Source organism: Podarcis tiliguerta (assembly GCF_965153285.1).
Source record: "Podarcis tiliguerta genome assembly, chromosome: 17".
NCBI lineage: Eukaryota > Metazoa > Chordata > Lepidosauria > Squamata > Lacertidae > Podarcis > Podarcis tiliguerta.
The window spans coordinates 40,047,245-40,058,709 of NC_139550.1; the positions used below are offsets into that span (position 1 = coordinate 40,047,245).

At 47.0% G+C, this 11,465-nt stretch overlaps 1 protein-coding gene across 2 annotated transcripts in view; it reads right to left on the reverse strand.

Annotated features, from left to right (window-relative positions):
- The window catches only part of LOC310668126 (caM kinase-like vesicle-associated protein), a 44,881-nt gene extending 33,839 nt beyond the window's left edge, over positions 1-11,042 (reverse strand). Inside the window, exon 1 of one of the 2 annotated variants that reach the window (XM_083421100.1) lies at positions 11,017-11,042. In XM_083421100.1, the coding sequence (XP_083277226.1) occupies positions 11,017-11,027 (11 nt within the window). In that variant the 5' untranslated portion in view covers positions 11,028-11,042. Of the gene's footprint in view, positions 1-10,531; positions 10,716-11,016 lie in introns of those variants that run through there. The other variant, XM_083421101.1, reaches the window with a different exon arrangement.
- Between the last annotated feature and the right edge of the window lie 423 nt (positions 11,043-11,465).

The following is an 11,465-nucleotide window of genomic DNA, read 5'->3' on the forward strand; positions in this document are numbered from 1 at the left end:
TTCTTTGAAACACCTGACCCTCTCGCGTGCTGCAACACTTACTGCTTTTGAAATTGCACCCTCTTTCAAATGCGGTTTGGCATATCACACGGCTGCTGACTGCTCTTGGAGGAAAACAAAACAAATATCACATGGTAGTCGCCCCCCCCGCCCCCCCTGGCCTCTATAGAGTGCCATGAACATCGATAATGCTAAGTAAACAAACAGGGACCTTGGCCTTTGACTTTATATTATTTGAAGTCGGGCTGTACATTTTTCTTGGCTTTATTGTTTTATCTTTTTGTAAACCACTTTGTGGGTTGATTTACTTTCTTTTCTTTTCTTGCAATCAAGCAACGTATAAATTTTATGAAATAAATATTAAATAAAATGTACATTTAATTGCTAAATATTACAAACATTTCAAGTTCTCTATATTGTAGGGGGGGGGGGTGGAATCTGGTACCAGAACAAGAAAACTGTATTTAGTGGATGTGCTTCAGTATTCACCACAAATATAGCAGACAACAACTAATATGCAGAATCAGATAATAGGATTTTCTATTTGTATGCCAGCTTTCTCCTAATGCATCCCCCAATTTTCTCTCTTTCTCTCTCCCCCCATGCTTTTTAACATCTATATGAAGCCTCTGGGAGAGATCATCAGGGGGGTTGGGCTGGGTGTCCATCAATATGCAGATGATACCCAGCTCTACCACTTTTAAATCGGAACCAGTGAAGGCGGTGAAAGTCCTGTGTGAGTGTCTGGAGGCAGTTGGAGGATGGATGGCGGCTAACAGATTGAGGTTGAATCCTGACAAGACAGAAGTACTGTTTTGGGGGGACAGGAGGCGGGCAGGTGTGGAGGATTCCCTGGTTCTGAATGGGGTAACTGTGCCCCTGAAGGACCAGGTGCGCAGCCTGGGAGTCATTTTGGACTCACAGCTGTCCATGGAGGCGCAGGTCAATTCTGTGTCCAGGGCAGCTGTCTACCAGCTCCATCTGGTACGCAGGATGAGACCCTCCCTGCCTGCAGACTGTCTGGCCAGAGTGGTGCATGCTCTGGTTATCTCCTGCTTAGACAGGATCAATAGGAATATTAATGCCATGGTTTCTTCCAACTGCTCAGCCTATATGTCTATGTGTAGAAAACCCCTCCTAATGTAGCAGGAAACACCAGATGCCTGCAGTGACCTTTGTTCCAAGAGAGCCAAACCCAAAGGGGATCCTGAGACCCCTTAGATCTCTTACTGTTCCAAGATTGTGGTGCATATTTTCCTTTCTAACCTCCTTAACCAAGCTAGCCAAATCTTTAGTTTCAAATCCCACCTTTTGCCATAAGTTCACCAGATAGCCTTAAAGAAACCACCTTCTCTAAGATGGGACAGACAGAAGTTGTGAAGAGACTTAATAGTGGGATTCTAGTTGGTTTTGCTCCTTGTGGTGCACTCATATATTTCCTTTGTCCTTTTGGTTTGAACAGGTGTTGCAAGCTTTCCAAACAATGCCAAAAACCTCCCAAACCTGTTTACCAGAAGCAGAAGTAGGGGAAATGCACACACTATGAATAGTGATCCCTCTTTCTTTTCTTTTCTTTTTTTCTGATAACAAAATAAAACTTCATGAGACAAACACATAAAAACTAAACCAAACCAAACCAAGGCTGACATAGGATGTTATATTCACAAGAAGAAATGATAAAGCTGCTTATTCGGATATTTGCAATAAGATGCAGACAGGTAAGTGGAGAGTACAGTCATAAGAAATGAGAGCAAGAAGTGTGGCGCATATTACTTTAAAAATACAGTATACAGAAACATAGACCCACAACTGAAACTATCAGAGACATAAGGAGTACCAATAATAAAAGGCTCTATATTACATCAAGAAACTTTTTCAAGCAATTAGGTGTCCTTATCCCAAATTTCATGAGAGGCTCGTAAAGGTAAAGGGACCCCTGACCATTAAGTCCAGTTGCAGACGACTCTGGGGTTGTAGCTTTACTGGCTGAGGGAGCCGACATTTGTCTGCAGACAGTTTTTCCAGGTCATGTGGCCAGCATGACTAAGCCGCTTCTGGCGAACCAGAGCAGCGCACGGAAACGCCGTTTACCTTCCCGCCGGAGCGGTACCTATTTATCTACTTGTACTTTGACAGGCTTTCGAACTGCTAGCTTGGCAGGAGCAGGGACCGAGCAACGGGAACTCACCCCATCACAGAGATTTGAACTGCCGACCTTCCAATCGGCAAGCCCTAGGCTCTGTGGTTTAGACCACAGGGTCATCTACGTCAAGAAGAGACAAATGTAATTTTTCTTTTTTAATGTATTCATTTGCATAAATCCCACCAAACTGAGACAACATGTTTTTCCTTTAAAAAAATGGGTGTACCATATAAGTTTTTAATGTCCTGCATTTTTCCATATATTACTCCACCACAATGAGGTGTTTATTTCAGACTATGTTTTCCATATTTGGTGGACTTGCAGCAATAAGAAAGTAATTTAACAAATCTTTCAATTTTATATTTTTATTCTCTTCTTTAAAAAAGTGAATAGTGGTCTCTCTTTCAAACTGCCTTCAGCTCTCTGGAAAAACAATAACAGACTGTTGTTTATTTCTGGCCTTAACCTCATTCCCTTCCTTGTTCAGAGTGGGGATTATAATATTGACCTATCTTACAGAATAGTTGTAAGGATTACTCAGGTAATGTCTGTGAAGTATTTTTCATTTTCTAAGTGCAATGAGTGCCTATTGCTACAACCAGAACTACTTTCTATGACTATATTCTGTTCCAATTCCCATCTGAGTCCTAGATCCTAAAAGAAAAATTGAATAATTTGTTTGTTAGACAAAGTCAAATCCACACCATACATTGAAAGCCCATTTATACCACTTTAACCCTGCTTTACCCTGCACAGAGCTATAATTCCCAGCACCCTTAATCCACTACAGTTCCCAGGATTATTGGGAGCAGGGAAGCCATGGGCTTTGCATATATGATGTGAGTGTGCCTTGAAGGCCACACTGTCCCTCAAACATGGAGCCCAAGATGACTTACAACAGGCATGAAAATGTATGTGTGTAAATGGGAAACAGAAAAAGAAACATAAATAAAACTACTATAAAATCAATAAAATTCCATGAGCTACAGAGTAGACAAGAGGGTAGCAGATCAGTTAAATACAATAGTAAATACTCTTCAATCAAATGCCTGGTGAAATAAAACAATCTTTAGTTTCGATCCCCAAGGAAGAAGTTTCAGAATTGGGGAGCCACCACAGAAAATGCCCTGATGGGACAGGTCACCCTCCTAGTGTCTCAGGGGTGGGGGTGAGACTGCAAACAGGATCTCTCCAGCTGACCCCATGGCACGTGGTGAACAGGATAGGGACAGACATCCATTTAGGTACCTGGGTCCCAAGTCGTTCAGGGCTTTAGAGGCTAATAAAGGTAAAGGTAAAGGTACCCCTGCCCGTATGGGCCAGTCTTGACAGACTCTAGGGTTGTGCGCTCATCTCTCTAGAGGCCGGGAGCCAGCGTTGTCCGCAGACACTTCCGGGTCACGTGGCCAGCGTGACGAAGCTGCTCCGGCGAACCGGCACCAGAGCAGCACACGGAACGCCATTTACCTTCCCGCTATAAAGCGGTCCTTATTTATCTACTTGCACTTGGGGGTGCTTTCGAACTGCTAGGTTGGCAGGCGCTGGGACCAAGCAACGGGAGCGCACCCCGCCGCGGGGATACGAACCGCCGACCATGCGATCAGCAAGTCCTAAGCACTGAGGTTTTACCCACAGCGCCATCCGCGTCCCACCACTGTATATGGAAGTTTATTTAATATTTTTATTAAATCTACTACTTCCTTACATTTTAAGGCCCTCCACCACCATGGGGAGGCCCAGCAAGGCCCTCTGATGCATCAAGAAGAGGTGGCAAGAATACACAGAGGAATTATACCAGAAAGATATGAATGTCTCATACACCCCAGGTAGTGTGGTTGCTGACCTTGAGCCAGACGTCCTGGAGAATGAAGTCAAATGGGCCTTAGAAAGCATTGCTAATAACAAGGCCAGTGGAAGTGATGATATACCAGCTGAACTATTTAAAATTTTAAAAGATGATGCTGTGAAGGTGCTACACTCAATATGCCAGCAAGTTTGGAAAACTCAGCAGTGGCCAGAGGATTGGAGAAGATCAGTCTACATCCCAATCCCAAAGAAGGGTAGTGCCAAAGAATGCTCCAACTACCGCACAATTGCACTCATTTCACACGCTAGCAAGGTTATGCTTAAAATTCTACAAGGAAGGCTCAAGCAGTATGTGGACCAAGAACTCCCAGAAGTGCAAGCTGGATTTAGAAGAGGCAGAGGAACCAGAGACCAAATTGCAAATATGTGCTGGATTATGGAGAAAGCTAGAGAATTCCAGAAAGACATCTACTTCTGCTTCATTGACTATGCAAAAGCATTTGACTGTGTCGACCACAGCAAACTATGGCAAGTTCTTAAAGAAATGGGAGTGCCTGATCACCTCATCTGTCTCCTGAGAAATCTCTATGTGGGACAAGAAGCTACAGTTAGAACTGGCTATGGAACAACTGACTGGTTCAAAATTGGGAAAGGAGTACAACAAGGCTGTATATTGTCTCCCTGCTTATTTAACTTATATGCAGAATTCATCATGCGAAAGACTGGGCTGGATGAATCCCAAGACGGAATTAAGATTGCCGGAAGAAATATCAACAACCTCAGATATGCAGATGACACAACCTTGATGGCAGAAAGTGAGGAGGAATTAAAGAATCTTTTAATGAGAGTGAAAGAGGACAGCGCAAAATATGGTTTGAAGCTCAACATCAAAAAAACGAAGATCATGGCCACTGGGCCCATCACCTTCTGGCAAATAGAAGGGGAAGAAATGGAGGCAGTGAGAGATTTTACTTTCTTGGGTTCCATGATCACTGCAGATGGTGACAGCAGCCACAAAATTAAAAGACGCCTGCTCCTTGGGAGAAAAGCAATGACAAACCTAGACAGCATCTTAAAAAGCAGAGACATCAACTTGCCAACAAAGGTCCGTATAGTTAAAGCCATGGTTTTCCCAGTAGTGATGTATGGAAGTGAGAGCTGGACCATTAAGAAGGCTGATCGCCGAAGAATTGATGTTTTTGAATTATGGTGCTGGAGGAGACTCTTGACAGTCCCATGGACTGCAAGAAGATCAAACCTATCCATTCTTAAGGAAATCAGCCCTGAGTGCTCACTGGAAGGACAGATCCTGAAGCTGAGGCTCCAAGACTTTGGCACCTCATGAGAAGAGAAGACTCCCTGGAAAAGACCCTGATGTTGGGAAAGATGGAGGGCACAAGGAGAAGGGGACGGCAGAGGACAAGATGGTTGGATAGTGTTCTCGAAGCTACCAGCATGAATTTGACCAAACTGCGGGAGGCAGTGGAAGACAGGAGTGCCTGGCGTGCTCTGGTCCATGGGGTCACGAAGAGTCGGACACGACTAAACAACTAAACGACAAAAACAATTCACAGGCAGCCAGTGAATAGATTTTGGAATTGGTGTTACATAATCCCTACAGTTTGCTCCACTGGCAGCCCGGTAGCAGAATTCTGCACAGTTCAAGTGTCCAGACCATCTTCAAGGAAAGCCCCGCATAGACTGCTTTGCAGTAATCTATCCCAGATAGATCACTGAGGCCAGGCTAGCTCAGTCCAGGAACAGCCCTAGTTGGTGCACTAACCAGAAGTGGGCTAAGGCACTCCTTGCTACTTGGGCTTCCAATGAAAATTTGGAATTGAGGGATACCTCAAACCAGACACTTGCTTCTTTGGGTGCTGGCACGTATGCCGTCCTCCTAGCCCTGGACAAATAGATCTCCTCAGTTCTCTCCTCAGGATTCATCTTCAGTTCATTTTCCCTCATCCAGACACCGACTTCCAGGTGTTGATCCAAACACTAAACAGCCTCTCCGGATTAGGGTGGAAAAACTGAGTTGGGTGTGATCCACGCTTTACCTCAAAACTCCAGAATACAGTTCCCAGCAGTTTCATTCACGGTATCATCATCATCAGCCTGTGACCATGGATGTCCTGTTCTTAATTTGCTTTGCTGTTTAACCTGGCAATTACTTCCATAAGCCAGGACTGGGGAACCTCTGGCCCTCCAGATGTTGAGCCTATCATCCCTGGCCATTGGCCATGCTGGCGATAATGAGACTTGGAGTCCAACAAAGTCTGGAGAGCCTCTCCAATTCCCCACCACAAGAGAACATTGATATCTCAAATGCATACTCTGCCCTTCAGGCATTCTCAAGACAGCTTATAAAAGAATCATAGAATTGTAGTGTTGGAAGGGACCCCAAGAGTCATCTAGTCCAACACCCTGCAATGCAGAAATCTTTTGTTCAACATGGGGCTTGAACCCATGACCCTGAGAGTATGAGTCCCACACTCAACTGACTGAGCTATCCCAACTCCTGGGATAACTTTTACAGATACAGTACTAAAAATGAAATTTACAGATACTACAAAACAATAACAGAACAACAGCACAGCCAGGCCTGGCAGCAAGACCCATCACAGTGCGCATTTGCCAGGACCAAGCACCTTGGCCTGGTCCAGCAGAGCGGACACTGCCACTCCCCCCAAGAGTTGTCCAGCTCCAGGCCATGCTCCAGCTTGCTCCCGGCCTCACCTGCTAACAGTGCTCAAATGGGCTAAGGGGATGCTCAGTTCTCTGCTCCATTACAGCAAGGCTGCTGGGCAAAGCCTTTCCCTTGCAAAGGGGAGGCTGAGGTTGGCGACTGCAGCAGTGGCAGCCCTAGGAGGGGAAGCAGTGGGGGGCACAGGGTGGGGCAGGTGGGGACTGCTTGGTGCTGGAGGGGGCTTGCTAACACACCCACACCCATAAAATTGGGGGCCAGGTGTGCTCAAGGGATTATTCTGCGTTATGTGAACAAGTTTTTCCATTTGGTCTGGCCTGAATTTCAGCAGATGGGCTGGTTCGCACATGTGTCTGCATTTCTCAACACTTGGTTCCTCTACACTTGCAGACTGGCAGCTGTAAATGTGAGAATTGACTCAGCCCAAAAAGCACGGTAGCCTTGGAGGAGACAGGAAAGTTCTCCTCTGTGGGTGTCAGATCTGTGGTGGCCAAGGCATGCGAGCATGTTGTGCTCACAGTGCCTATGGGAAGCAGTGCCTGATGCTCTGAGAGAAAGTAACTCTTTCACTCCTAATTTTATAAATGGCTATAAACCCCTCAGCTGGTTGTCTTCCCACCCACCTCCAACCTAAAAATCTCTGACCTCTTAAGCCTTTTCCCCTAAGCAAGATGCCTCATCGGAAACATGTTCCGCACGCCATGTGTGTGAGGCATGTTCCTAGTCCCAGATCAGGAGCCTCGGGGTCCGGCTCCTCTCTTGCTCACTCTGCTGCCCACTTGTGAATGCAGCTTCCTCATGGCAATTCATGCCCGACCTTTCTCTGCTTTGAGCCTGGACCAGATTGCCACAGTGGCAAAGCCAGTCAGGGTACATGATCTGTGTGGGTTATTCTGTCCAGAAGAAGGTCTAGCAGGAACAGGGATGGCTGAACCTGGAGGGCATCAGGGCTGCTGCTGCGGACAAGAGAATCCAGGCTCATCGGAAACCCCTCCAAGGGGAAGAGAGGCAGCTAAGTGGCAGCGCACCCTCAGGCTCAGTGCAGCTGGCACCTCCAGACAGGGCTAAGAGAGATCCTTACAGAAACCCTGTAGAATCACACCAGTCAGTGCACAATGAGACTGGGAAACGCTTTAATGAGGTCCAGAAGGAAACCAGGATCCAGGGTGGAAGGGGAAGCAAAGTTAATTTTCACCTAACAGGTTGTGCTGGCTCTGAGTGTGAATGCACTCACAGGCTACTGTCTAAAAACCAGAGAGTCTAACTTCCTTGCACCCCTCAGAAAGAAAGAGAGAAAAAGAAAGAGAGAACATGCATTATCCCACGAAGGACAGAAGGTGCAAATAGGATTGTCCAAGAGAGTTGGAGACCATGCCAGAGAATTGTTTCCTAATTTCCCAAGTTCAGTGAGAAGGTCCATCCTTATTCTACCACCCAGGTGCTCCCAGGTAAGTGATCTGCTGATCATTGTCCCATTTGGTGCCTCCACATCAAATACGCACAACTTGATAGAAGGGTTTTCAAGGAAAGATCCCCAGATTGCATAACTCTGCCTTTGGGGAAAGGGATGGGGGGGATATAAGGATGCTTCTGCTTGGATGAGATTAATTTTAACATTTCCATACCTGGAGCACAGGACTGAGCAGGCAGGAGATGCTTCATGAGAGCATAATGGAAGCCCTGACCAAAAATCCACTTAGTCCTGCATCCCATTTTCCATAGCGGTCAGGCAGATGCATCAACCAGGGGCAAAGGCACGAGCCCCTCCTGATTCTGCCTCCCAGCAACTGACCTTGCGTGTGCACTGCCTCTGAACATGGAGGTTTTGTGGAGCATTTATGCCATGGCCACTAGCCTTTGATAGATCTATCCCCCTGAATTCATCTGATCTCCCTTCAAAGCTACCTGTGACAGTGAACCATCACGTTATCCTCCATCAATGAATTCTGTAAATTAATAATGTGACAAATGCTTTCTTTTGTCTGTCCTGAATCTACTGCCAATCAATTTCATTGGGTGATCCTGAGCAGTCACAGCATTATGGGAGAGGGAGAATATATATTCAAAAGTCCCCTGTGATCTTATCCTCTTTCAGAGCTGAGTTAGTTTAATCCATGCGCTTACAACATGCAGTTGTGCAGCACACTCACAAGTCTAAGCACACACGCACACAACAGGGCACATGCTCAAGATCTCTTAACAAGGAATAGAAGGCATTACAACCACTGTTATGTGCCAGAAGGGTTACAGAACAGGTTTTTCCTATTCTCCATGCATGTTTAGTCCTGATATAACTCTACAAGCAGAATTGTGTGAGAACAGAGGGGTTAGGGAATTGGAGACCTCAGTTTGATGCACATCCAAGCGTCATAATTGACAACTGAGAATTATTGGAACAGAATGTGCAACACAGTTTAGACGTAGGCACACACATGATAATGCAAATATTATTTGATTTAATGAATCAATCAGATGTTGTTAATGCTACACAGAACCCACAGGGTATCAGCAGAAGCACTAACAGATTCTTAGGAGACAAGGTCCACTAGGTAGTCTGTCCTATTTTCAAAATAGTGCAACAGAAGTCAGTGTAGAAATGGGACTCCTAAGAAGTGGAAGGGAGAGGATCTCAAACTCTTGAAGGAAAGGGCAAGGAGTGTCAGGGAGGAAGCCGGCCACTGAGATCATGTCCCAGGTCTCCTGGAATCATCTTTCCAGAACCATGAGAATTACTGATTCTCAGAAGTCCAGTGGACTTCCCATATACCATGCTGACTCCACCACCAGAACTGAATTTTGTGATCCTTCTTCTGTAATAAACTGTAGTAGCTGATGACTGTTATTTTAAATCCAATAGATTGCAGTAAAAGACTATGCTTGTGGTGTGTGTGTGTGTGTGTGTGTGTGTGAGAGAGAGAGAGAGAGAGAGAGAGAGAGACCCTGTGAGCAATGCAGCACACACACACACTTGTAAAGTTCCTGCCAAGGCACTGGAAAGAACTCTGTGACTTGCATGCACATCTATCTGTCCATGCACACAAATGTAGCTAGGTGAGAACAATGGTCTATTGATTCACACATGTGCTTGCTCAAAGACACATAGGTGGTCATATACCAACCAATAGAAAAAGCATACAAACAGGAGATACGTATGCATTAGTGCACATGAATGCATTTGCAGAGATCCCTGGATGCATTATCTTTCACAGACACAAAAGATTCAAAATAATGCGGATACATAAACACACACACACACGTTTGAACCCACTTCTACTGTGTACATTATATATAATTACAAACACACGAATACAGCTATATTGTAGTCCATTTTCGCCTGTGTGTGTGTGTTTGAGAGATGTAGAATGAGCTTTTACAAAGCTCCTACTGCCTGGCAGGCGTTTGAGTGCATCAAATACATTGGCAGGAGCTTTAAAAACCCCTTTCTTCTGATTGTGTGCACGTGTGCTCTCCTATACGGTGCTGCCAGTGCCTTTTATTCACCCCTTTCCTTCAGCACCCAAAGCGCCTCTGCTCTTTCTCCTTTTCTGTGCAGCCCTCTTCTCATAGCCCTGTCCTCAACCCAGAGGGAACTTCTGCCCCGTCCCAAAGATGCTCCTAAACTTTCTGGGTGTCTAAAGAATGGAATCGCTTGAGCTGTGGCGCACCCAGCATGCTGCCCCTCCCATTTCCAGGTCAGAATCCTAGCCCACCTTTGTATCCCAGCTCCTGCGCCCCAGTCTCCAGTCACAATCTTAGCTCCATGCACGCCCTGCGCGCCACCTGCGGTCCATCCATTCCTGCCTCCTTCTCCCGCGTACTTGCGCGAAATGCAAACTCCTCCATCCCCCAGCCCTCCTGCTGCCCCTCCCGCTTCCTACCTGGGGGGAGCTGCGCGTCCCTCCCCCTCCTGGGGCTGGCGGGATGAGTTCCCACGTTACAGCTTGCCACGGGGCACAGGGTCGGCAGCTTGGGATGGCTCAGCCATGGCACGGAGCTGCCTGCCTCTGCGCTCCCTGGCAGAGTGTGTGAGCACAGCCTGCCTGGCAGAGAGCCCAAGGAGAAGAAAGCAGGGGCGGGAGCGGCTGCTGGGGCGGGGGGCGCCGAGGGAGGAGAGACCCAGGAACACATGGAGAGCCCGAGGCTGGGGACATGTGATTTAGGCAAAGAGAGGGCAAGAGGGAGGGTGGACGTGTGTGTGTATGTTTGTGTCAGAGGCAGTGTGCCTGCTCTGTGAAATATTGCATGTGTGTGTGAGCGCGTGCTTGCGTGCGTGCAAATGCACGCACATCAGCACATGTGAGAATGGTCCCTCAGTCGCTGCGCATCTTCGTGGCTCTGCCTGCCTCAAGGGACCTGTACTTACCTGCGCCACATCCTTTACATCTGCTTCTCTCTGACGTTTGCACAGCAGGTGGTTGTGGCTGCCGGGCGGGGGGCGGGGGGGGGGGAGTTTGGTATGTTGGCAAGTATTTGCAGAGCTGCCCGGGCGTGCAGCGAAGCGCCACTTTGCTCCTCTCCGACCACCGCAGCTGTGGAAGAGGAGGACCAACGGGTGCAAGTTTGTGTTTGCGAGCCGGTTGCTGATGCATTTGTGCCTTTCCACCACAAAGGAGAGGTGGGGCTGCCGTGTGAGGGGGGGGGGGGAGAGAGGTTATAGTCCTGTTATCCCAGTTGGGATCTGCAAAGTGTATTGCCTTCCTTTAGACTAGTATATCAGAGACCTCTCTCTCTTTCTCCTCTGTGTGCGTTTCTGTCACAGAGACTCTCTCTGTGTGTAGTAAGTTTTGGGATACATCAATGTATCCCAATTGT